Here is a 26,279-nt window from a genome sequence, read left to right as displayed (position 1 = left end):
CAAAGTGTTTTGCAAATTTTTTTAGAAAATCATAAAATTTATAACATTTGATATATTGCCTTTGTATGATTCATAAACCATTGCGCTGAGTTATTAATGAAATTTTGCAGCATCCCAGCTGTTCTGGAAAAGGATTATAAAATAACATCTGTTATTTAAGGGATATTTTTTTAACTGAGCATAATACAGAAATCATTATCTACATAATTTATATCAAATATGGTTGGCCTTCACTTTGTGAGGCAAGAATAATAATTAAAAAAAAAAGTCTACCTGATTAAGAAACTGGAGAGGAAACAACGCCTCCAATAACTGATTGAAAATCACGTTTTAATATTGTAAAAGTCATCTTCATTCATCATGACATATAAAGGTAGCAAAAATAAACAAAAGCACACAGGGCATTATGGGAAACAAATCATATTTACACATTACATCTCATACATCAAGAGTCAAGCTAGTTGCCGTTCTGTCACACAGTGTGGAAACGGTTCATCTGTGATTAGAAAAGAATGTGATTACATTCACGACCACAAAAGACATTTGATTCTTTGAGTTAAGTAAAATGGCAACGTTCATACACCCTATGAGAATGTAACTGAAATCTATAACCTCTAATATTTTACCATTAAAATGTAATTATTTCTGGGCCGGCTGACAGCCATTAAACTGTTAGGTATCTGTATGATTTAGCTTGATTTGGTGTCTTCAATCACAAATAATTACAACACAACCTCAACTACATTACACTATTGCCTTTCTACTTTATATCTTTGTATAGTCTCATTATATTTATCAGAAATCTGCAGTATGTGACGTAAACAGATATTTTAAAGCGCTTTAAGGCTTCAAGCAGGCCCAGGTTTGCTTGTGGTTGATGGCATGAGGTTTTAGTCACACTGTTTGTTTAATGGCACAGTTTATGAAGTAAAAGAAAGGCAAATATGTAAAATTAAAAAAATAAAAACTAACATCAAAACAATCTATATAATAAAGCTCACCCCTTTTTATTCTAATAATCCTATCTATATGTAAATGTACATTACAAGAGAAAAAAAGACCACAGATTTTACTCTTCAACCTGCTTTCTGTTATAATGCAGGGACGTTTTTCGGTCTTAATTTATGATAGCATCTCATAAACATTAAGGCCTTTTTATGTAGTTAAAAACAAAACAAAAAAAATTCTTTATTTTTAGATGCCCTCAATAAATCCAGCCCCACTCTGGGCTGGAAATACACCCAAATACAACTGTGATTGACTGAGTCTGCAGAAATTACCATAGCACTCCACAAAGCCTGAAACCCAGATTATCTGAAAGCATACTCAGTTAAACACCAGTGTGTATTTGAGGGGGATCAACAGCTCTGCTATATCTATTGCTGAATATACACTAGCAGCTCAAATCCAATGTCCAAAACAGATACATGTAAACACAGACCCATCTGCAATTAAAGCCAGATTTTGGTTGAAAAAGCAGATCCAGTTGAAGATTTTTGGGGCTGGCCAGAGCTACTCTGCAGTCTTCTTGCGTAGCACGAAGTAAATGATGGAGGAGATGAATGTGAGAGCGAAGGAGATCCATGCCAAGATGAAGCAATGGCCATAATTACCCAGATTTTGTTCATTGATGTGGAAGCGGTCTGTGTAGATGGAGGCTGCGATCATGATGCACAGGCCTGAAGTGAGAGAAACATGGAAACGAGTGAAGATACATATCAGTGGAGGTCACACAGAGAGGGAAACACTGTCAGAGAAAGGAATCCAACATAAGAAGGGGAGGGAAAAAAATACTCACAGGCAAGGAACTGAAAGGCACCAGAGATGGTGAACCTCTGTCCCTTGGCGAGGGTGAAGAGCTGAGCCACAAACACAAAGATTCCAATGATGGAGAATATACAAGCTAGCACTGAGCTGGCCTGCACTGCTTGAAGGTAACCTGCAGGGGGAGCCAGAGAGAGCAACAATGAAGATACCAGTGTGTGAAAGGGCGTGGGGGGTCTAATAGTGTACTGACACTCCCTGGAAACAGTGCAGTGACTCTGTATCTTTGAAAATGTCAGACAGTTGCAACGCTGACTGGCAGGAACATTATGTTCAAACATGCCAAATGTTTTACAGTAAAAACATACTGAGCATGCTTTGTATGTCTGATTCAATCACTATACATTACAATACAAAAGGATCAGGAAATAGTCTTCATCTGCAATGCAAAAAAAGAATTTGGGTAACTGAAAACTCTCTGTGTCCTGAATGATTTACATAAGCATGTAACTGAATTCAACTATATATAGCAATAGAGGGGTTTGTAATTAACATGTATGCTGGAGATCTTAAAATACTGCTTCAGATAGTAATCATAACAGAAAGCCTTCAAAGGCCCAGAAAACCTACAGTCTCAGTTATCTTCTATGAGAGACAGAGATGCCTTTATGAGGATTTAAATCCCAATCCCATCACAGAGTGTTTGGTTGCTGTCTCATCTAACTGCCCACACAGCTCCGCTTAATTCAGCACATCAGCTACACATCATAGCTTGAAGTTAATGACTATTACTAATTGCACCTAAACATATCTTTGATTTTACACATAAAAACAAACTTTTACAGAAAAACTTCAAATTTGAAGGTGCTAGAAAATCAACATGGCAGTGAGTGTTGTGGCAGCATGTTTTCTTACTCTCTGGGTAGGTTGATGGAAGATCAGTGGAGTGCCATGTGTTATTTACAACAATCCAGCGGGCCCAGATATCAGTCTGCACGAGTGACCCCCCAATCCACCAGCCCTGATGGGGAAGACAAAGACAAAAAAACTTTATTAGTCAACTTCTTTTCAGTGCTTGCAGAAATATTAACAGAAGTAAAACAGGTGAATCGATATGAGTAGAGTTTAAACAGGTAGTCAGTACAGCAGCACAGCCAGAGCCACCGTGAGTTATGCCATGTATTTAGAGGGGTTGGGAAATGATGACAACGTGAAGAAGGAATCCACAAGTTTCCTTAACTGCAGCATTTGACAAATCTCACTCAGGTATGCCACACTGGCCCCAACGCAGGTGAGAAGCTCACATATTTAAGCATACTTGTGGAACGTGTGGGTGTGCTCAGTGGCACATGGTGATGACACTGAGCTCGTCCCATCTGTCGCACAGAAATGTCAAATATTCGGCCCCGAGAAGTAATGAATTCCTCAAGAGAGGTGAGCAGAGAGGTGAGATGTGAGCAGCTGCACCCTCATCAGTCTTGACTCTTTTTGCTATCCAGCATGCATCACAGGCGATGCACACGGCCTGAAACTAAGGAGGGACCTAGCAATAATGCTGGGGTAATTAGGCCTCGAGGCTGGAAGGAGTCTAGGTATAAGTAACAATAATTGTACTTACATTGTCAATGGTGGCTGTCAGGAGAAGGATGATGCATATGATGTGAAGAACGAAGATGGCGGCGAGGAGGACCAGCATGATGACTGTGCTGGAGAGAGGAAGGCACGACTTTAACACTTAACAGTCGAGAATGAGACGATGAATAAAATAAAGCAAACAGACTAGGAGGGAATCTGAGTGAACAGTCAAGTACGGCCTACAGCTAACTTATTGGGTTTTTTTGTACAGGAAGCCCTTCATGTCAGTCCCAAGTGTGTGTGCCTGCACACATCCTCATGAACACACTCATTTAGAGCGCCAAAGCAAGGCCAAAACCTGGCACCCGCTCAGGGCGTGTCTTCTCAACTTCTAATTACTCTGCTTTACAGCTAACGCGCTCCCAGTAAAACGCATGCGAAGTAAAACGAGACTGCGAAGTAATGTTGACATCAGAATCAGAGCTGCTGATCGACAGCTGTGTAGCAAACACAATCGGTGTACCCGTGAGAAAGCAGATTCTGTTGGGATAGAGAGGCAACTGTGGAGGAAAGTTCATGACAGCCAGATGAGTTTGGGCTTGTCTTGGGGCATGGTGATTATAGTGGAGGAACATGCCACTCCCTAAAATAACTGTAGAGACTACAGTCTATTCTCTGCACCTAGCTTGTCCACACCTGATCCCCTTAGTTTGAATTTTGCTGTACACTCTCACACAACATAAAAAAAAAAAACAACCCAAAAACTAAAAACAAATTTAAGCCTAGTTTTAAAAACTGTTCCCCAGACTGATTAGTCCCTCTGAAAGGGGCCTCCACCCAGAGATATCAATTAGATCAAATATTTGTTAATCTAATTCATACATGAACTGTCTGTTTCTAACAATGAGGCTGGACTGGGTGTGAATAGAGGAAGAGGCACATCAGGAATGCTCTGCTTCTCTCTACTGGTAAAGGAGTGTTCGTGGGCTGGGCCCTCGTACACACTCACATGCGTGCCAGCTCCTTCGCTCTCACACGCACATATACAGACTGGGGCCAGGCTCACACACATGTGATCTCACACACATGCACACACTGGCACATCCCTGCAAGTAATTCCCACGTTTCATCCCCTCCAAAACTGAGACAATGAAAGCAAACATTGGCTCTGTGGCACTTCAGCCCGAAGCACTGAGAGCTCAAATACAGACACGCTCTATCAGAGGAACAAACTTTAATGAAAAACCTCTGAGCAGGAAAAAAAAAAAAATACAACAAGTTAAAAATTATGCTTTCATTTAAAACACTCTTTCTGGGCACTCTGATCAAATTGGCTTCCAAAATCTATCAAGAAGAAGACATGCTGACTGTTCCTGCAGGGATTTGTTTTTCCTCCTCCCTAATCTGGATGTTGCATTTTTTTTCCATTGGACAAAATAGACTGCATGTGTTTGAGGCTAGGTCTGAGAATGTAAAAAAAAAAAAAAAAAAAACACAATTAAACTCCTTTCTTAAAAAAAAAGTGTCTGTTTGCTACAGATGATGCAGGAACTACGACTGGAAAGCAGCCTAACCTGGTGAGGAAAGTTGCTTTAACTGTATAGAAAAGAAAAGCCTTAAACAGGCTGTGCACACACTTTTTCCTTACTATCATTAGCTTTTCTTAACTATGAATGGAAGAAAAAATTACTAAAGCAAAACTATAAGACAGCTGCTATTCAGATTACACTGTTCCAACATCGTGAAACACCTACAGAAAAGTGCAAAAGAGCAGATCCAAGAAGCAGAAGCAGAATCTTTGACTTACTGTTAGGTGTGCGTCTGTCTCTTCAAGTCTAATTCCTCCTGCTCTCAAAGACACTAATTTCAGACTCTGTCCAAATGTACAAACATACGATCTACCAAATCCACTCACTTTTACCCTGCCCTCTTTTTAAGTCCACACCCAGGACAAACCTCTTGCTTATTTGATCACATAATCTCTGCCTCTTTTTCTTTCTGCCCTGTCTCCACCTCCACCTCCTCCTACTCAACTCTTCAATCGTCATCCCACCCTCTCTGTCTCTCTCTCTTTTCTCTATGTACTTTACACACATACCAAGGCTCAAATAGATAGATTTTTTCCTCTGTGTTTGGTGTGTTTTGTCTTTGTCACTCAGCTGACAGTGGTGATTTTCTCTGGGAGGACAGAAGATGACTCACTGACATTAGGTGGGGAGGGAGAAGTAGAGCCCTGGCCAGTGATTTTACGCATGCTTCCATGGCAGCAGACTGTAACCAAGCAAAACAAAATCGCATTGTTACTATTGTGTGTATATTATATACAAACAATCCTAACTTCAGTGCACAAACACACACAACTACAAATTTATCCTTTCTTTCTAATCACTGCCATTCGCCTCTTCCTGCTTTTGTTACAGAGAAAAAGGTTTCAGGATAAAGGAATGTTGGTGCTTGCCATCGAGGGAAAAATAGCTGGAGGCAAATGAGTTCAACTTGTTGCTTAAGTGAAAAAGCTACCACTCTATTTTCTGAGTGGCAGTGCGGTATTTCACACTGCTCTAAGTTCCTTTATTACTTATCATTACTCTTCCGTTGCTGGTGATGATTGAGATAGTCCAAATGACTCCAGTGAGTCAAAGTCATCTGCTTCTTGAGCAGATTACACAGATTAGTCAGAGGAAGATTCTTACAAAGGAGACTTATTAGCCTTTTGCTCATTTTCACTGTCATACAGGCTATATGTACTGTAGCAGCGGTGGGTGCTCATATTAAATATGAAATGAGTTCAGAGTATGCCTCTGGGAGCTATTGGAAAACCACATTAGGTCAAAGAGATACTTAACCTCAAGAGTTTCACTGTGCGGCTAAATCAAGGTTTAAAAACACTCCTTTTCACACGTTTTTTTCTACACGTGGCTCTGTATGATGTCATACACAACAGCTCTACTTAATATGGTTATCTCAGGTACACAGCTCTGGCTGTGACAGCTGTAGCCCCACCCACATGCTGTTTATGATGGGAAACCAATCTACCTGTGACTCACACAAAAGCTACCCTAGTTTGAGTCAAAAAATAAGAATGCAAAGCTGGAAGTGAGCATGACAGATTCCCTTTATCAGCACATATTATCATTAACTTCCTCATTACTGCCTTAAATGTATTTGAATACCTGTCGCAAATCAGACATGGCAGGGTACGGATGTTGGAGCCTCTTAACTACATTTAACAGATTAAAGAGTTTGCCTTACAGTCTCGGGTGCAGTAAGAGGGGAAGGCGGGTTTGCACAAACAAGAATTAGCACCTCATGGTCGCAGGCCTCTACTAAGCAGTCAGGCCGCAACATATGAATTAATGTTGGTCTGGGTTGATGGTGTGAGGATAGATGCTGTCTGCTTCACAGAATATGAAGACATTTAAATCAAAGTTACGTTTGACTTGACTTTGTTAAGCTTTGTTGTAACTGTTTTCCTCTGTTAGTGTGCAAGTTTAATAAGTGATATACCCTATATGTGATAGAGCTAATGCTGACACGTGTATAACACATGACAGTAGACAAAACTACAAATACAGATGTTGTTGCAATGTGGACGCTTCACACACATATAGCATGGAACATCTACAGTATACAGTCAGCACTGTTTCCACGGGGGCAACCAAGACGAGTGTAACTAACTTGGCACCAAAATAAATATTAATTTCAGTCACAAGTTCCCCTTCTGACATCACAGCTAAGTTTGTCATCATCTTATTACTTTAGCCTATTAAAATATTTGTGTAAAATCTTGCATTGTTGTTGAGTTGTTGCTTGAAATACTGTACCACTGGCAAATCAATGTGACAGGTGAACTTACAGTAAGAACGCTGATGTCAACTGCTCCAGATCTGAAGGGGGTGGAGACTGTTTCAGAGTTTGAATTCAGTTTCTAGGCAACTGCAGGAAGTGTGAGGGTGTATGGAGAGATTAAAGAGGAGGTTTAAAATTGGTAGACCATTCTGGGCCTGATCATTTAAACTAATTAAATATAAAGAGGAGACAAGAGAAATAATTTTAATCTCAATACAGCACAAATGATGTTTGCAATATGTTTGAGGTTCCTGAAAAAATAGCAGGATAATGAAATAACAACGGATGCAAAAATATGAAGAAGGTGGGGGGAAAAACATCACAAACACAAGCGATCAGGCATCCAAAAATAAGCTGGGTGTGGACTGGGAGACTGAGATCACTTGTTTGCTTCTGCTGAGAATTAAAGTATGGCCAGTGAGATTTCTGAGTCAAAGGCTTAGCAGAGTCAGTATCATATCAGGCTACCTCAGCCTTGGGTATGAGCCAGCAGGATAATAGCACACTTCAAAAATAATTGCCAGTGCAGACCACCAAAGGCGGTAGAGCCCGCACGAGTTTGTAACAGGGCTAATTGTGCGGCTCATAAAATGACAACGCACGCACAAACAAGCTTCCACACAAAAAACTATTGTCCCTCATCTTTCTTGAGAATGACAAGAGAAGAATCAAAACTACAGAAGGCTCAGATAAATGAGGAGTCTTTCATTCATTCACTGATTCTTTCAGCACACTGTATTTCTGATGCCACACCTTGATGATGTGACTTAACGTTCCGCGTCCCGCCCTATGGGAAAGCATCTCAGTCCGTTGAAATTGCGCACTTCAGGTTTAGAATTGCCTAATCTCCTCAAAATATGTGCAACATCTGCCATACATCAGCCAACAATCAATTACAAACAAAAGCTGTACGAAAACTCCCTGGATGCATGGAAGAATGGTGCATGTGATCATACCGAGACCTACAATTTGTGCAATGTTACATTTCCACAAAATTTAAAAAAAAAAACAGCTACACAATCAGACCAGTGATATTAGCTGTAGACAACAAGCAGAGAAGCTCGACAAAAAAACGGGGAGAGCTATGAACACAGAATGTGGTTGGACCTGCTTCTGTTCTGGGCGTTTCGACCCCACCTTGCAGTGAAGTTAAGCTCAGGTTTGTTCTTTTCAGCATGATAGGCCACTCCCTTCAGCCTCTTCATCTCAGTATAACACATTAGAAAAGCACTGGGAGTTTCTGAGCAAGAAACAATATGAATGCCTTATTTTTCCCACATTAGTTATGCAAGAATTAGGCCCTTTTTTCAGTTCTTGGGGTAATTTTGGGAGAGGAAATGCCATGAGTCATGCATCAGTCAGCTATCATTTTTTCAGAGTGAAAACTTAGTGGGTGTTTGGCCACACTGCAGTCTAACACTGTATGTAGCGGAGGGGGGGAGGAGGAGGGGGGATTTAGCTACAACACGTTTTTTTATATCCAAACACAAGCAGACAAATCACATGCCTCCATAACTGCTGAAGGAGACCAATAGGATGGCTTGCTCAACACTCAGCCCTTTGTCGTGCTGCCATTTCAGAACAATCAGAGCCATAAAGGATCGCCTAAAAACAGTTGCCATATTGTGTCATCTACAGAGTGCACAATTTTGAACACTGATTTCATCAGGTACTTTCTCAGCGTGGGCTCATTCATGGTGGCTCAGGTTCAGTTTATTTTACACTGCTGGCTTCATTAAAGAGCTGAAAGCAGAGCTGGGTCTGCTATTCAGCACTCACTGGAGCACACAGCACTGAACTGCGGTACACTCTGACATCTCACATCACTGAAAATGAGTTATGAGACCTGCCAACAGGAATTCTCTGTCATAGATTACCTGTCTCACCTTGAGGCCTAAAGCTAAGCCTCGCATTTTTACTTATTGTGTGTTTGTTGCAACGATAATGCCAATCATTCATCTCCCTGACGCATGTTAAATTGTTTGGAAAAAATATCAGAGTAGAGCCTCTTTGATGGAGATGGGCAAACACGGCCTGCACCAGCACGGATCGCTATTTTTGGTTGAATAATGTCAAAATCCTTTAATGAAGGCGTCTGTGAGGAGTTTCAGTGAGGGAGGATTTCAACACGGCTGTGTGAAATAAAGCCAGCGGAGCAGTGCCTACATGCCAACAGAGTGAGCCTGACCACAGCCGAGTCACTGCTGCTTTACACAATAGTAAAGCCCTCTGTCTGTGGTTAGCTGTCTCACTCTACTCATTCCTTTTCCATCTCACAATATGTCACACCCCGTCCTGAGATTTCTAAACCTCTCCTATAAAAACAGTGACTGCGACTGTTTTGGAGGAGGTAGAACAAACAAACGGGGCAGAAATGTTGATGCTGAAACTCTTGATTCGCCCTGGGGGCATCTGCGTAATTTCAGAAGGAGACCATCACCCTTATCTCTGCTCCCAGTGTCGCCCGACTGGTTTTGATGAAAAGCTCGCAGGAACATCAATCAAGGGATGAGCCACTCGCACAGTCATACGTGTCTCTCTAAACATAGCGTTACATGAGCTGAGTATATGAGAAAAGCAAATATGAACACAGTGTACTCCAAACTAATCAATTTCTAAGGGAGTTACCCTGCACACACACACACCCACACACACACACACACAGTTTCCATCACCACCCTCCTTCTCTCTGGTGGTCCAGGGTGAGATGGTCATCAGTTTCATTTTCCAGTGAACTAAAACAAAACAAAAATATCCTTCCTCTAGACAAGCCTATTTAAGATGCTGTTCATTTAGGAACCTAACGGGCAGCAGAGTAACACTTGTGATAGAAAGGTGTTAATTCAGTTTATTCATGACTCATTTTTTTCTAAGACCTGATAAACATGGCCTAACCATTCTTTTACAAACACCCTTTATTTCACAGTACTGGCCTCCTTTTTACTTCTGCCAAGTTTTTGGTGGCGTGTGTGTGCATGTGCGTGTGTGTGTGTGTGCGCGTGTGTGTGTCAGTCTGTCTGTTGAGACGTTTGGAATTAATTCTGATAAAACTTTGTAGGTGTGTAGAGTGGGGTCATGTTAACAATCCAGTCAAATTTGGCTTACATCCACCAAGGGCTTCAAGGTAGGTCACATTTGACCTACGACCTCTCCTTCAAAGTCAATAGATTGATCTGAAGGTCAGAGTGATAGTAATGCTATACAGAGCTACTTATTAAAACTAAATTTCCTACAGCCAGTGTTTGTATTGACCACTTATAGGCAAGTAGGGAATGATATATGGGGATTCTATACATCACATTATAGTTTGCATCCAATATCATGTAACATTTGACCTCTGACCTCACTTTTACATTTTACATCTGCCTTTCTTTCAGGTTGACCCTAAAATGTGTTCCATCTTTAAAGAAAGTGTCAAGACAAAGAGAATGAGCTGCCTGGTTAGTTAGAAATATGCTGCAGTATAATATTATATAAAATAAGCTCAAGTTATTCATCTCCACTTATTTATAAATCAACACCTATTATCTGTGACCTGCTCCTACATAATGTTTGTGTAATCAAAGTAAACATCTGCCATGCTGCCCTTACATCATTTTCTTAGCTCATGCCACAGTTAGACAATATCAGTATAAATAAAGGCACTGAAGTGCCTGGGCAGCTAGCCAGCCAGTATGAAGCTACTGCCTATAGCTAGCACAGTCTGTCACATATTATCAGTAGTGTTTAAGGCACTCATGTGCTGAGGCAGCCAGCCAGTAGCCTGCCTAGCTATGGATCTAATTTGGTGTCAACCATCAGTCATTATCAGTAGTGCTTATTTCATTCAGGTGCTGATAACAAGTGACTCCATGTACAGTATATGCGGGCTGAGTTCAGGTTCACTGTTACATGCTAACTAACCTGGGAATGATGAAGCCATTGATTGTTAACTGCTTATTACAAACTGCCATTCCCGATGTCACTCTGTAGCGAGAGCAGCCGTGCCTCAGTCAAAGAAAAAAAAAGGAAGAACAAAGAAGAAAACAGAAAGCAATTTGCATAAAAAAAAAGATGAGGGCCAAAGAGACGCCGAGCACCGCTGATAAACGTCGTGCTGTAGATGGAGTATATTAAAATGTCAAGTATATTAAAATGGCTTTCAGCAGGGCAAATAAAAGCTGCACTTTGCACCTGTTTTTGCTGCACTACAAACTTCTTAAAGAACATTTAAAAAAGAACAAAGAAAACAAAATGAATATACACAAAACAGTGCTGAGAGAGAGTGAGCTGCCTTGGCGGAGGATCGCGCTCTCAGAGTGCTTCTTGTTAAACTATAAAATACATGTTACCATCTTAGCTAAGATATGGTGTTAATTTTCATAGCTATGTACCCGACACACAGCTGTACACACTGTTAGCATCCACTGACACAAACAATTCAAACGGTTTAACAATTTTTAATATAAACACTTTCATTTTTATATACAAACACCACAAAAATTATTTTGCTAATACCACATACATGCATTCATGGCACAAGTTCAACAAGGTGCTGGAAGCATTCCTCACAGATTTTGGTCCATGTTGATATGACAGCATCACACAGTTGTTGCAGATTTGTCAGCTGCACATCCATGAATGCGATTCTCCTGATCCAGCACATCCTAAAGGTGCTCTATTGGATTGAGATCTGGTGACTGTGGGTGCAGTGAACTCACTGTCACCTTCAAGAAACCAGTTTGAGATGATCTGAGCTCTGTGACAAAGTGTGTTATCCTGCTGGAAGCAGCCATCAGAAGCAGGCACACTGTGGTCATAAAGAGATGGACATGGTCAGCAACAATACTCAGGCAGGCTGTGGTGTTTAAACGATCTTCAGTTGGTATTAAGGGGCCCAAAGTGTGCCAAGAAAACATCCTGACACCATCACACCACCAGCAGCCTGAACCACTGATACAAGACAGGTTGGATCCATGCTTTCACTTTGTTTACGCCAAACTCTGACCACCTGAACGTCACAGCAGAAACCAAAATTCATCAGACCAGGCAATGTTTCCCCAATCTTCTGTTCTCCAGTTTTGGTGCACCTGTGCAAACTGTAGCCTCAGTTTCCTGTTCTTAGCTGACAGGAGTGGCACCTGGTGTGGTGTCCTGCAGCTGTAGCCCATCTACTTGAAACTTTAACACGTGTGTTCAGAGATGCTCTTCTGCATACCTTGGTCATAACGAGTGGCTATTGAATGTACTGTTGCCTTCCTATTGGCTCAAAGCAGCCTCAGCATTCTCCTCTGACATCAACGAGGCATTTTCACCCAGAGAACTGCTGCTTGCTGGATATTTTCTCTTCTTCGGACCGTTCTCTGTAAACCCTAGAGATGGTTGTGGTTGTGTAGAGATGGTCTTAAATCACCTTTCTTCCTCATTCTGGGGCTCAGTTTGAACTTCAGCAGGTCGTCTCGACCTACATGCCTAAATGCACTGATTTTTTTTTTTTACTGCACATTGTTCTGTCTTTTATACACCTGCTTAGTATAAACATATGTATATATTTATTTACTCACTACATAGGCCGTATATTTGAGTAAAGACTGAAATACTTATTGAAGCAGGAGATCCAGCAGTGTAGGCGAAAAACAGACAGAAGTAAACACTGTGTGAAGGGCCAATCAAAATCAAATTAAGACATCAAAGAATTTGCTAAACACACAGCTATGAGAATTTATCTCTAAGCATTTGCTTGTGCCCCGTTGGCTGCCTGCCAGCGGTTTGAATAGAAAAATCAGACGAGAGCAGCTTCAGGAGTCTATTATGAACTCGACACAGTGGAGATTTTCTACAGTGGATGTGAGCCACTTCACTTTTGAAGGCTACAGCACAACTTTCAGTCTGCTGAATGTTTTGTGTGTCGGCTGTGGTGCCCTAGCCACCGTTTACATTCAATAAAAAAAAAAAAAAAAAGCCTCATATTTAGCTGAGCCAAACTGTCTCCATGGTTACTAGCTAGGGGTTTTCATTCTTGATTCACTTCCTCACCCAGGGCGCTCGTTTCACGGCCTTCCCCCTTCTTTCCCTTTGCTCTTATTACTACATATAACTCCCGTTTCTCCTCACGTGGTTTCTTCTTCTCTTCGGGACGATGTCTGCTCCTCGTGTTTCCTGCTCAGTGTCACTGCTGCATTTATGCCTCCCACACAAAGCCCTGCGATCTCAATGAAATCCAGACATACACACTGTACTCGCGCTCTGAGTCTAAAGAAAACAACTCCTGCCTGTAGCTAGGCAACTCCAAATATGAGTCATCCCACTGCCGCGCCCATCAACTGATCAACACCCCACCACCACCACCACCACTCGTCAGAAACCGCGCACGCGCGCACACACACGCGCACACACACAGCTTTGGGTCCTCTTTAAGAACGTGGCTGTTAACATTATTGCACTGCATGGCTGTGTGGTTCGTCATCTGATATCTCAGCAGTCCTTGTGGCAGTGGCAGAAAGAGGGGCTTTATAGCAATGATGGCAATGCTGCAAGAAAACTGCCAGTTTCTGGCATCGGTTGATCTGAACCACAGCATGATGGCATGACTGATAACAACTCGGCGCCCACTGTCTCTCAGATGGAGTTGGTGGCAAACTATTGGTGACTGTCTTTCACAGCTGCTCGGTTCAGGCTTTCTTTGCAGACAAAACCATAAAACCGTCTTTCCCCAAGAACACGTCTCTCAACAGGGAGCTTCCCGGCGAGTTATTAGATAGACAGATGTTTAATTTCAGGCAAAGCTCTTTTTCAAATGCAAATGAATGAAAGGAAGTGGATTAAATGCAAGTGAAAGCAGGAGTTGTGTGGTTAACCATTCTTCCACTGGAGCCTACATTAGCCTTTGACTTATAGATGATACAGAAATAAATTACTTAAGAAAAGGTGGCAAATGTCAAATGATCTGAATTTCAGGGATGAAATGAGATATATCAGAAAAGCAGAGCCAATCTATGTCAGCGTTTTAAAAGAAATGCAGCTACTTAATAGTATTAGAAGATTAAATAAATATTTAACCAAACTGATTTATCAGTAAGTCTACATGAATGCAGCAGTGTTCATAAAACTCGTCCTCTCAAATGCTCCAGTGACTTTGTCCAATGTAGTGCTGCCATCTAGCGGACAGAGAAGTAAAGAGCTGTTTTAAACCTGTGAGAGCCATGATATTTTAACTTCATTAATAAAGCCCAGATTATTCTGAGACATCACTCACAGTCATGTCCATGGACAGTGTATGGTCACCTCAATAAGTACTCATTTAAAACTAATGATTTATTTGGTTACTTTAAGGAAAGATGCATTATTTATGTGTGATATCTCAGATACATGAATGGATTTTCAAACTGCAAAACCAACAAACAAAAAACATTAAATATCTCTGAGTCCAAACACCTCCAGCATAAATAATAAACTTTGATCAGATGGGAACTCCCTAACACAATTTCCCATCATATACAGACCCAAGATCTGATTTATAAATGTAAGCTTTAAATTTCCAGTATATCAGATGTCACTGAGCAGTCCTTACCTTTAAATCTAACCTCTCCTCTTCCTCTCCTGTCCTCTTTCTTGCACCTTTCTCCGTCTCTAAGTGAACTTCTCTCTTTTCTCTCCCTGGAAACACAGCAGTTTACAGTTTGTGTGTTTGCTGATATTTTTGAGCCTTGAGATTTTAGAAAAGTACCTTCTACACGTTACTCCCTTGCTTTCCGCTCCTCTTCCGTAGCGCTAACTAGAGGCTTAAGTGCCACAACCACAACTTACGGACCAAAAACGTCGTTCTGATCGTTCCGGCCGGCTGTAACCCCTGAATACAGCGCTATAAATGATGCATAAATTATTTGGTTTTTCCTCCTTCATGTCTTTGTATGCAGTAAGTCCCGGGGATGGATAAACCAAAAGAATTGTCTCTAATGTGTTATTGTTCCTCCATTTAGGCTCAGATCAGCGCACTGACCGGAAATAAAAACTTACCCCAGTTGTTAAACCTAAAGTAACGAGTCTGTTTTGAAAATCTAAGGAGTAGAAAGAACTGATATTTGTGTAACAATGTAGAGAGTAAAAGTAAAAAGTAGGCAGAAATATTAATACTCAAGTAAAGTACAGATACCTGAAAATTCTACTTAAGTACAGTAATGAAGTATTACTTGCCACCTCTGAACAGGTCCGAGCGCGCGCCTGTTTGCCAATTAACGGCAATTAAGTGTCCAGGTGCGCTGACAGGAAGTCTACAAAAATTATTCCTGCTCTTCCTTCTGTCCCAGTGTTTTGGTGCAAAGACAAAAACTCGTATTTGCGATGCATTTGAAACAAAAAGGATACAGTTTCGGTGTTGTGCTCATTTACACCATCACAACAATAGCTTTACCGGTAAGCCGGTGCGAGCCCACCGTTTCATCCTTCCGGCAGAAATCTCATCCGCCTCCTCTCGATGACAGCAAGAGCGTTTTAACGACGGAAAGCAGCCCCCATCCCTCCAGGCCTGAGGTCGGAGAGCGGCCACACCTCGCCTCAAGGCGCGGAGAAGGAGACGAGTCAGATCTCCTAAACTCTGAAGGTCTCCACAACGGGGAAGGGAAAACAGGCAGCACCCCTGAAGGAAGGTCCGAAGAGAGACTGAGGGCCAGAATGGTGTCGTTTTCTAACCCCACAGGTGTGCGAGACCGTCACAAACCGAGGCAAGCCGAGGCTGAGCCGGTCCATAAGTACAGAAACTGTAGAGACGGAAAAATTAAACGCGTAGTCCACGGCAAGTTTTTCATTCCTGGTCACCTGGAGCGAAACGTCCCAACTCTCGGCTACCAATCAGATTCTTCTATTTCAGGTAAGCTACCTGGGAGTCTCTGCTGACCCGACCGGGCTCCTCACTGTGCTTAGGAGTAGGAAGATTTGTTTTGGGTTTTTTTTCTTTAATTAAAAGCTTGTTTCAGAATTTTTGACCTTTTGATAAACTATTCGGTGTATTTTAATCCCTCATGTTGTGGAAAAAGGCTTTAAAAACTGATCTACTACCAAAACTAATCTTTCACTTTTTTCCAATTTTCTTATTCACTGGCAACATCAAACTCAAATTTCTGAGGATTTGTTTCAAGTAGGAGTCAGTGATTCCACACACACGCACACGCGCACACACACACACACACACACACACACACCCTTCCTTGACTACTGCTTTACATTCCACAAAAATCCCAACACTAACACTGTATTCTCTGAGGTGGTTTGTTTTTGTTTGCCAGTCCGGTCTCTGGGAGGCCAGGCGAGGCTCGGGGGTCACCGGGTCAGCAGCACAGTGGAGAGCTGGCAGAAGCTGCAGCCTGTGGTGGAGTGTGAAGAGGACGGCATGACTCTCACTGTGAGGAGGAGACGAGCTGTACAGCTCCTGCTGGACCGAGGTGACCCTACATGTCTAAATGCTCCAGTGGCCTGAATTTGATGCGTATAATATTGCACAGTTTATGGTTACTTTCAGGGAACCTAAAGCCTTTATTAATTGGAGTAAAATAAAAATTTGGTATTGTCTTTGTGTGTCAGCGAATGAGTCGTCAGTACCTCTGTCCCAGCTACCGCCACAGTGTGGTTACTCTCTTCAGAACACATGGAAAGACCTTCGTCTGATGGCTCGATACGATGCCTGCCACGTCACTCGAGAGGTAGGGGTGTGTGTGTGTGTGTCTGTGTGAGCTACAGTTAGGTCCATAATTTGTTGGATGAAGGCACAGTTTTATTAATTTTTGCCTGTGTCCACCACCACAGTGGACTTTAAACAATCTAGATGTGAGTGAGTGAAGTGCAGACCTTCATCCTGTTGGTGCTGTGAAACTGATGAGTTTTGCAGCATTTGTCTGAATGTGAGCAGAGAGTTCAGCCCTGTGCACTTCAGTTCATCCTGCTGCTTCTACCAGCAGTCACATCAATAAACAGTAGTGACCCGGTTCCACTAGCAGCCATACGCCATATGAAGGCATCTCTTGATTGCAGACTTTATTCTTGACTTGGTTAGATGTTGTGAAGTTTTGTTTGTTTTTTTTTTCTTAACCATGATGTGGAAAGAATTCTGCAATCATCCACTTTAGTTTTCGTCTGTGGTCTTTCAGGCCTTTTGGTGGTGTTGAACTGATCAGTGCATTCCTCCTCTTTAACATGCACCAGATTGTTGATTTTTGTCACTCTTAAAGTTTTTGCTCTCTGAGAGGACTTTTTTTTTTTTCTCAGCCCAATGATGGTCTCCTAGACTTAAACTGACATCTCTTTAAGCTATCAAATATAAATTCAACACTTAGAATAAACTCCAGCTCTTTAATCCTCTTCATTTGTCATGAAACAAAAAGGGAACAGGTCTCATGAAACTGCATGGCAGTCAATCGTCCAGTTAAATCATTCAGTAAAACCCTTTGCATTAGAGCTTAAAGCCTGCATCAAATATCCATTGTTTAAAATCCACTGTGGTGGCGTATAGAAGCTAAACTATTGGTTGGAGAAAAATGTTTGTCTAAATGCTGTTTGCTTTTGTTCAGGACGGCAGCTACGTGCTGCCCCTGCTGTGGAGGGGGACTCCAGTTAAGATGTCCTGTCCAGCGTCTCAGATCAAGCCTCAGGCTGTGGGCCCATCCTTCCTCTGTTGCTCTCCACGTGGTATGACTGTCAAAGTGCATGAAATAACTCCCCTAGAGGCGCAAAGAGTAAATGGTAGGTTTACTTTCTGAGCATCAAACATCATTTGAATATTTTACACCCATCACCTGCACATGTTGACTCAAATATGAGCATTTTTCTTTTTTCCTTTCTACTGCAGTGAGAGGAGAATGGACGCCTTTAGCTCTGTTGGTCGACCAGTGTGGCTACACTTTGGATAAGCAAGATGCAGATACTGTAATTGCTGCTCCATTTATTACATGTGGCATCACAGAAAAGGTAAATTTCAGAAGGTGCTATATATGAGACAGGCTAGAGTAGAATTACGATGGGGTCAAAATAAACTGGGTGCTTTCAACGTGCTCAAAAGAGGGCAACACCTGAAGGGGTTAAAGCTCCAGCAGCACTTGTAATATAGAAGAGAGTTTTGCTTGTTTTGGGACCATCACCAGCAGTTCAGACTGTTGAACTGTTTTCAGTTCAACAGTCTGAGGGTCAGTGTAATGAGTCTTATGAGAGCGGAGTATTCAAACTTGCCAGAGAGATCCAAGAAAGCCTGGGTTGGACAACATTCAGTCTATAAACTGGATAAGCCCTCATGGTCTTAAAAAATGTGTGGTCTTTTCTTTCAGGATGGGGAATACATGCTTTCTCTCCAGATAGGAAAGGAAATCTTCACACTTGTCTGTCCTGTCTCTCCTTCTGAAGACCTCCCCATTAACACTCAGCCTCTGGTTGACAGCCCTGCCCATCTAACCAGGGGGACAGAGGAACCTATGTTAGGAACTCTGGAGCCTTTTCCATGGGTACCACCTGTCTACCTGGCTCCACCTTACTATCCCCACCCTACATATAATCATAATTATGCCAGTCCTAAAGTACTTGCTTCATATAACACTCCTTCTCTGCCAGCTTTGACTCCTGAGACTCTCCCTCCTGTTGATTCCCAGCCAGACTATCAGCCTTACTACTTCTACCAGATACCTTTCTGGGAGCCTTATGAACACTACAATAGCCACAGTCCTCTGTCACCTGTTGGAGAAATGGAAGATTTAAGTCAGGTGAATCCAGAACAAAGGCAAAATCAACAAGCTCCTTTCTCTGTGTCCTCTGAGGAGCACAGTGCCACTCCTACAGGCTTTCCAGCTCAGGTTGAAGCACCTCATTTCCAGCCTCTGAGTAGTAGAGATTTCAATCTGTACTACCACTACTACCATCACCCCAAAATCCCCCTTTCTGTCATGCCTCAAAAAGGTCCTGATGTTTCTGACAAAATGTCCTCAACCGATTCACATAAACATGAGTTTTCAGTTCAACAGTCTCCTCCACCTGTGTCAGACACTACCTCCTATCCCTACACCCACCCCAAAAATGCTAAATTGGTTCACAAAGCTCCTGCTCTTCAGGCTCCTTACCATCTAAACCCCTATCTATACTATTACTACTACTTTCCACATATTTCAAGGGGTGAGGCTAAAAGACTGGTTCCATCACATCCTGACATTCCTGCAAAAGCAAACTTGTCGAATCCTTCCCCACCTCCTCATTTACAAAAGCTTCCAGTAAATGAACGCAGGATGAATCCCTACATAAATGCGCATATGAGCTTTGAGAAATCTAGCACAGAACAGATCAATCATCCATTCTTGTCTGCCAAAGTAAAGTTGGAGCATGATGAGGCAGGTCGCTCTGCATCTGTGACTCCTGCAGTCCAGCCTCCAGTCCCACAGATTCACCATCATGGATCTGACCCTGTTGCAATTCCTCTTTCTCAACAGCACACTCTCCAGACTGCATCATTCATTCATCAACTGAATCCTTACCAATACTACTACCACCCTTATTATTACTATCAGATGTATTACACTCCTGGAAACCAAGTTTTTCCCGCTTCAGCCCAAACTTCACCCCCTCGTCTTCAAGCATCTACTACTCCGACTCAGCATCTGACTCCTCCTGCACAATCAATGCATGACTTTCATAACTGGATGCACAGTCCTTACTACTACCTCTACTACCCATCTAAAGTGCCCAAAGATGACAATGAGCTACATCCTACAGGCAGCAAAGACTCTGCAAACAAATCCACAAAATCTGATTCTCAGCTTCCCTCATACTTTGACTATAACATGATGGACTGGTTTATCCGTGCTGCTGAAGCAGGATATTTCAACATCCCTCTGCCGCTTCACAGTCCTTTCCATAGTTTATATTCCCATTATATTCCTCAGCAGCATCATTATGATCCATCTGGGCAAGCTGGTGGAGATGCAAAAGAGAATCTGGACAGTAAAATGAGAGGTAAATGATCGCATTAATTTAAGGCTTTTATTCTTTCATGTTAAGAGTGTCTTAGCTTTAAATGTGTAGTCTAAGTCTTTTTAGTTTCACTTGACTGATGTGCTTAATCAGTGTTTTGGCTTCAGATCACCACCACAAGGGGGCAGAAAAAAAAAAAAAGAGAACCTGCTGCCAGGCTAAAGTACTGGCTGTAATTAGACACCTGTATTTCATATTTTCCACCTCATGCTGCTGAGCGCAGCCATTCCACCATAACAAGCTCTCCTTGCTTTGTTTACTCTTTCCACTCAGATTACCTCGAGGCCCACACGTACACTCCCTCCGCCTCACCCTGTGGCCTTGGACCTGAGTCAGATACTGAATGCAGTGACTCTACAGTCTGCTGCTCAAACGCTGTGAAAGGTGCGTCTCACTCAGTGCAAACCTTGTCAACACATGTCTGAAAGGTGAATTGACAATGAAGGAAATCAAATAAAGAAAAACTGGAATGACTAATGCACCGACTTTCAGGCTAGAAGCCTGAACCCAGCAGTTTGTGCTCACTGCCTACAGTCAGATATTTCAGTTTAATTTTTAAACGTGTGTGTGTGTGTGTGTGTGTGTGTGTGTGTGTGTGTGTGTGTGTGTGTGTGTGTGTGTTCTGACAGACTGTACAACGGGGCAGTATTGCGTGTTTGCGGTGCCTGACTCTGTAGTGCAGCCCACAGTGGCCCCTCCTGCTCATTCCTCTGAGGACAGTAATGCTTCCTGCACGCTGCAGAGGCTGACCCCTGACCTTGACATCTACTTTGTACCCCTGGATGGCTGTGGGGTAAACAAACATGTAAGGTTACACACACACACACACACACACACACACACACACACACACACACACACACACACACACACACACACACACACACGCACAAAGGACCAACATGCCACTGTGGCAGTGCTTTGTAAAGGAGAAAATAATGCTCTGGCTTTCACTGACACAAACATATTTTATATATTTTGATAGATGTTTGGTGAGACGGTGGTTCATCTTTTGGATGTTCAAGGAGTTCATTCTTACCAAGACGATTCTGCACGCGAGAGCTCTCCTGTCAGGTGTGTCACTGCTGTTTACAGGAAACATGTTTTTGCAGCCGTTTCCTGTTCAAGCTTCAGCTGTAGTAGTTAACACTCGTCCCTTTTGTCTTTTAAACAGTGCTGTTTGTTTGATTTCTTTTTATTGACCTCTTTTCTGTATGTTAAAATATTTTAAGCAATATATGAGGCTAAGAGGGTGGTTGGTACACAACTCCATTTATTTAAAAAAAAAAAAAAAAAAAACTCTAAGAGTAGCTTTACATGATTCCTATTTATAATTGATCCTTGATTATCTTGGTGCTACCCCTCAGTTCAACCTGACACAAGCTATTGTAGCTCCTCCTCCTGTTCATTTGTACTAACGCTGACCTGTTATTTCAGACTAGCTGTGTTTAATGAGCATCCACCACTGTAACACCATATACTAGTGCATCTTAAAAATAATTATTGTGAATTTTGTTTTTCCCCCCCTTTAATTCAAATGGTGAACATTCATATGCTCTATATTCATTATGTGAAGAGGAAAATATTTCAAGCCTTATTTTGTTTTAATTTTGATTATAATTTATAACTCATGAAAAGAAATCTAATTTCTCAACTTCTGAAAAATATTTATACATGCAGTACTTGTTTGGAATAGAAGTGCTGGCTTCAGCACAGTTTTTAACCAATTTTTGTTTTAATGGCATAAACTTTTATTTCTTTTCTTTATGGGAAGTGAGAAATGTCTAAATTACTGATCTCATCCTTATTTAAACCTCACAGCTGTTGATGGATTCATCAGGAAGTGAAAGATGAAAATGAGCAATGGCTCAGCTGTAGCAGCTGCTCACAAAATTCCCCCTGATATGCAGAAAGATGCTTCTTCCAAGTGGGACCCCCCCACCCTTGTATATGCTCCCTTTTCGTGGTGTCTTTTTATTTATTAATTTATTTTTTTGGTTCTTTGAGCAGTGCGGTAGTTTGATCGATGTCTGTTTTTCAAATGTGCTTTTAAATGAGCTTCACGTACACGCGTGTGTCCGTTTGTCCACAGGTTGATGGTGGGATGTAGTTACTCCCCAGATTCTCCAGGTGAAGTGAGGTTTCATGTGATGGATGAGCAGCCTCCTCTGCCTTTCATTCAGCCAACGCCAGTTGCTGTCACTGTGCAACTGAGAATTGCCAAAGGTGATTTTTCTCCAACATTTGTATTCACTTCAAGGATCGTATCATAACTTTGAGCTATCACTTTATTACAGTATTCTTTTCCCTGCAGATGAAACTTTCACCAGCTACCACCCTGAGGCTCACCTCCCTCTCAGCCTCATGCAAGGCAGACCAGTTTATGTGGAGGTTAGCCTGAAGGACCCCCTAGAGCCCACCTTTGTGCTGCTGATTCACTCCTGCCTGGCTTACACTGAAGCTCCATATCCCAGTGGGATGCTTGTTTACGATGGGTATGTTTTTTATACAAAGATGAGAAAAATGAATTAAGTTATCATAAAAAGCCTTGTTACTGTTTATATTGCAGGCTGTGTCTGTACCAGAGGTGGCAAGTGTGCCCCCTCAGTGACTCTCTAACATGATCGATGCTTTAGTGCGTTGCACAGTTACATCCAGTAACTACTAATTTTCTAGCAGAAGGTTTTTGCAGAACAATTTCTCTGTGGTTGCTTTTCTTACAAGGACGTGTGTTTAACAATCCAACCATCCATTTAAATTCTAAATAAGATAAGAGATGAAATATCTTTGTTATTGCACAATACAATGACATTTTGTTGGAGCCATCCTCCAGGTGCCGAAATAATACAAGATAGAAATAAGAAATATAAATAAGGATCTGGTATTTACACAGAGCAGCGGTAGTATAAATTGCACTAAATGGTTTATTTATAACTGGATGCAATGTGCTAAAGTGGTGCAGTGAATGTGCAGGGGGGCGGGGGGTGTCTCCTGAAGTCCAGGATCAGCTCTTTCATCTTTGCTGCATCAAGGATCAGGTTGTTGTCAATATGATTGGCTATATCAACAATTAAAGAAATTGTTTTCTTCATAGTTTACTATAGTGTACTAATGCTTGGCAGTCATGCCTGCACAAACAAATTCCATCCAAAAATCATACTCATTGGCCCATATCAGTGTGCTACTCAAATAACAAATGACCAAAAAAAAAGTCATAGAAGTGTTTAGAGGGCCTTTCTGCTGCTTAACTGTGAGGTTAAAATCTGTTCCAGTTCTTCCTGAATGCTCAGACACAAATGTACTTGGTTAAGCATTCAGAGACTGTCTGCACAACACATGAATGCTTTGTATTCCTGAGTTGGTATTTTTGTCTTTTTATTAAGCTCACAAACATCAGGATATGGAAATTATCTGTGCTATTTGTATCTGTCTTTTTTTTTTTTTTTTTTTTTTTTTTTTTAAATGCTGTCTTGCATGGACTTCCCTTTATTCAAAGTGGTACCACCCAGCAAATACAGCATATACCACTTAAAAAAAAAAGGAAAAGATGGAAATGCTCCCCTTACTCAGATGTAGTTTGATCTTGGATGATGTGGTGGGCAGCTGCTCCTCTTTCATCAATAACAATATCTCGCCAACATTTACCCTTAAACCAGAACTTAAACCATGGCAGAACATCTTGGAGAGGGGAAAAAAATAATTGCTGGATTTTCAGTTAAAAACTATGGAGAATATTAATGGTTTCACAGATTCCCCTTTTTTGCAAAAGCTAATTGAACCTCCAGTGTGCTGGGCACCATAAAGTAACAGAGTACTTGGCTGTTGGTACTGCTTTCATTTAAACCTCTTATCTTTTCTCTGGAGCTCCCACCAGGCCCGAGGTTACAAGGTAGCCTCTGTAAAGGTTTACATTGTTTTGTCAACACTACTGCTGCCACTGTGTGAAGACAACCTTGCAGCCACAAATCTCAAACAGGAGCTCACATTCATGCTAGTTCTGCTTCACTTTTCTGCTGTAAAGGCATTTGACTGTAATGTTGTTCAGCTGCAGCAGCCTGGGGGGTTGGCAGATGCTTCCATCCTCAAACTCCCACATCCGGAAGATCATAGTTTACAGCTTCCTCTCTCTCCCACCGAACATGACCAAAGGAGACTCTATCCTAGAAGACCCAGAGGTACTTCCCACCTAAGATGCACACAAGTGAACAGCTGTTTGTGTATTTGTATTCAAGTTCAGGGCCAGTGCAGATAAGACAAACACAATGAAGACCATGCAGAATTGTGCTGACAGCTGTAATTGAGTAGCAATACCATTTCAACTTGTCTCCTTCTCCTCCCACCCCAACGCAGATCTACTTTTTGTGCCTGACAGAAGTATGCTCTGGTGCACACAATGACTGCACTCTAAGATGCCTCAAAGGTAAGACCATAAAGAGACAGTAAACAGTGGGCTGCTTGTTTATTACTAAAACTTTTTTAATGAATATTTTTCATACTGTTTTAAAACCTTCAGGATTCCAGACTTGAAAGCTGTGTTCACACCACAAACACTCGCAATAAAGTCTGATCTGTAGATTTTGTACTTTTTCTACTTTTTCATGATCCCAGTAGATTTAATAATGACGCAATCAAGATGATTCAATTGTGGAAACTCTGCTTTAACTTAAAGGATATAACAAAAATGTTGTATTAGCAGTTTAGGGGATGATTTTACACATTCATTTTCACATACTCAAAAATAACTAAACAAGTGACTCAGTTGTCATTTTACATCCAGTTGTGGCCTGTTTACTCATCATTTTATAACACATTAATCAGGTTTTGGTTCCGGGTGGTTTGGTAGCTGTTCACTGGAACTCTGAGTTGAGGTCAGTATTTTAGGAGTGGCCAAATCAACATTTCACCACATTTTTAAACTATCCAGCAACAAAGAACAGAAGGCCTGTGGATGGTTGCAGAATTGTTTCTGTAGTGAAAACTTCAGAACATGCTCAAGGGAGGTTGACATTTTATTGTTGTGTGCAATGGGTGTAAATAGAGGATTTATTCCAAAATTGCAGCAATTGTTAACTGTCGACGCAAAATTTGTCAAATCTTTAGCTAACACTGAAAGTCTGCACTTCAGTCACATCCTGACTGCTTCATTTCAGATCCAGTGTTGTTTTGCTTCTCAAAATGCACTCTATTGTCAAGTGTTCACTTGTCTGCCTTCACATGCATGTGAACTTGAGTGACATCCCATCCTCAATCATAGGATTTAATATGTCGATCCACCCTTTGCAGCTATAAAAGCTTCAACTCTGGGAAGGCTTTCCACAAGGTTTAGGAGTGTTTCTGGGAATTGTTGACCATTCAGACACTGATGTTGGAGAGAAGACCTGGCTCACAGCCACCACTCTAATTCATCTCAAAGGTGTTTTATCAGGTTGAGCTCAGGACTGTTTAATAGTAATAATGCATATAAGTACTTTTCAAGGTACTCAAAGATGCTTTACAATTTTGCGCACTACTCATTCACACCTCAATCATACTTGGTGGTGGTAAACTACTAATGTAGCCAGGGGCAGTCTGACAGAGGCTGCCAATTCGTGCCTATGGCGCCTCCGACCACCACCAAAACATCAAACTGCCTTAGATCTTTAAGGATCCAACATGTTGGAAATATTCAGACCGTGGTCTCTGTTGACATGATTGTAGGCTGCCATTTTGCAGACTGTTCATTTACACACTAAGGCTGGCACAACTTCCTGTTGTGGCATGCATAAGAGCCTCCCTCTCTATTTTGAGATAGCTTCCTGTTCAAAGTTGTACATTCTGTCTGTTCAAGCTAAAGTCATTCCTGTTGGACCTCTTCTCAGTGCTGAGGTTCCATCCACAGACTAGAGAACCCACATTCACGGAACATCCTCTGAAACTTTGTACCTGCTACATAATCTGTTCTTTATACATATGCAAAATGATTGGCTAACTGTGTGAAAGCTTACCAGTGTACCTAATAAGTCCTCAGTGTTTTGGTATAATTGGCTAATGCGTTAGATCACTACATTAACTTTTTTTTTTTTTGTCCCTCACAGGTCCAAACACTGGTGTGTGAAATAAAGACACTTTTACACAAC

General features: G+C 41.6%; 3 protein-coding genes across 3 annotated transcripts; 2 read left to right on the top strand and 1 right to left on the bottom strand.

Annotated features, from left to right (window-relative positions):
• Positions 1 to 309: 309 nt before the first annotated feature.
• Positions 310 to 5,297, bottom strand: emp1 (epithelial membrane protein 1). Its single transcript, XM_030736349.1, has 5 exons — positions 5,147 to 5,297; positions 3,383 to 3,470; positions 2,680 to 2,785; positions 1,799 to 1,939; positions 310 to 1,679 (listed from the first exon to the last, which is right to left on the bottom strand). The coding sequence occupies exons 2-5, from the start codon at positions 3,458 to 3,460 to the stop codon at positions 1,513 to 1,515; spliced, it is 492 nt and encodes a 163-aa protein (XP_030592209.1). The 5' UTR covers positions 3,461 to 3,470; positions 5,147 to 5,297; the 3' UTR covers positions 310 to 1,512.
• Positions 5,298 to 15,507: 10,210 nt separating this feature from the next.
• On the top strand, positions 15,508 to 19,414 carry LOC115784289 (uncharacterized). Its single transcript, XM_030735455.1, has 8 exons — positions 15,508 to 15,766; positions 15,863 to 16,033; positions 16,449 to 16,604; positions 16,744 to 16,862; positions 17,727 to 17,898; positions 18,005 to 18,123; positions 18,477 to 19,311; positions 19,401 to 19,414. Exons 1-8 carry the CDS (start codon positions 15,508 to 15,510, stop codon positions 19,412 to 19,414), a joined length of 1,845 nt encoding a protein of 614 aa, XP_030591315.1.
• LOC115784616 (zona pellucida sperm-binding protein 4-like) lies at positions 19,380 to 26,278 on the top strand. The gene is made up of 9 exons (XM_030735916.1): positions 19,380 to 20,145; positions 20,437 to 20,547; positions 20,793 to 20,968; positions 21,149 to 21,237; positions 22,256 to 22,389; positions 22,478 to 22,658; positions 24,209 to 24,338; positions 24,514 to 24,583; positions 26,238 to 26,278. The coding sequence occupies exons 1-9, from the start codon at positions 19,422 to 19,424 to the stop codon at positions 26,255 to 26,257; spliced, it is 1,635 nt and encodes a 544-aa protein (XP_030591776.1). The 5' UTR covers positions 19,380 to 19,421; the 3' UTR covers positions 26,258 to 26,278.
• The last annotated feature ends 1 nt before the right edge of the window (position 26,279 follows it).

Source organism: Archocentrus centrarchus, chromosome 8 (assembly GCF_007364275.1).
Source record: "Archocentrus centrarchus isolate MPI-CPG fArcCen1 chromosome 8, fArcCen1, whole genome shotgun sequence".
Classification (NCBI taxonomy): Eukaryota; Metazoa; Chordata; class Actinopteri; order Cichliformes; family Cichlidae; genus Archocentrus; species Archocentrus centrarchus.
This window is presented reverse-complemented; position numbering and strand designations above follow the sequence as displayed.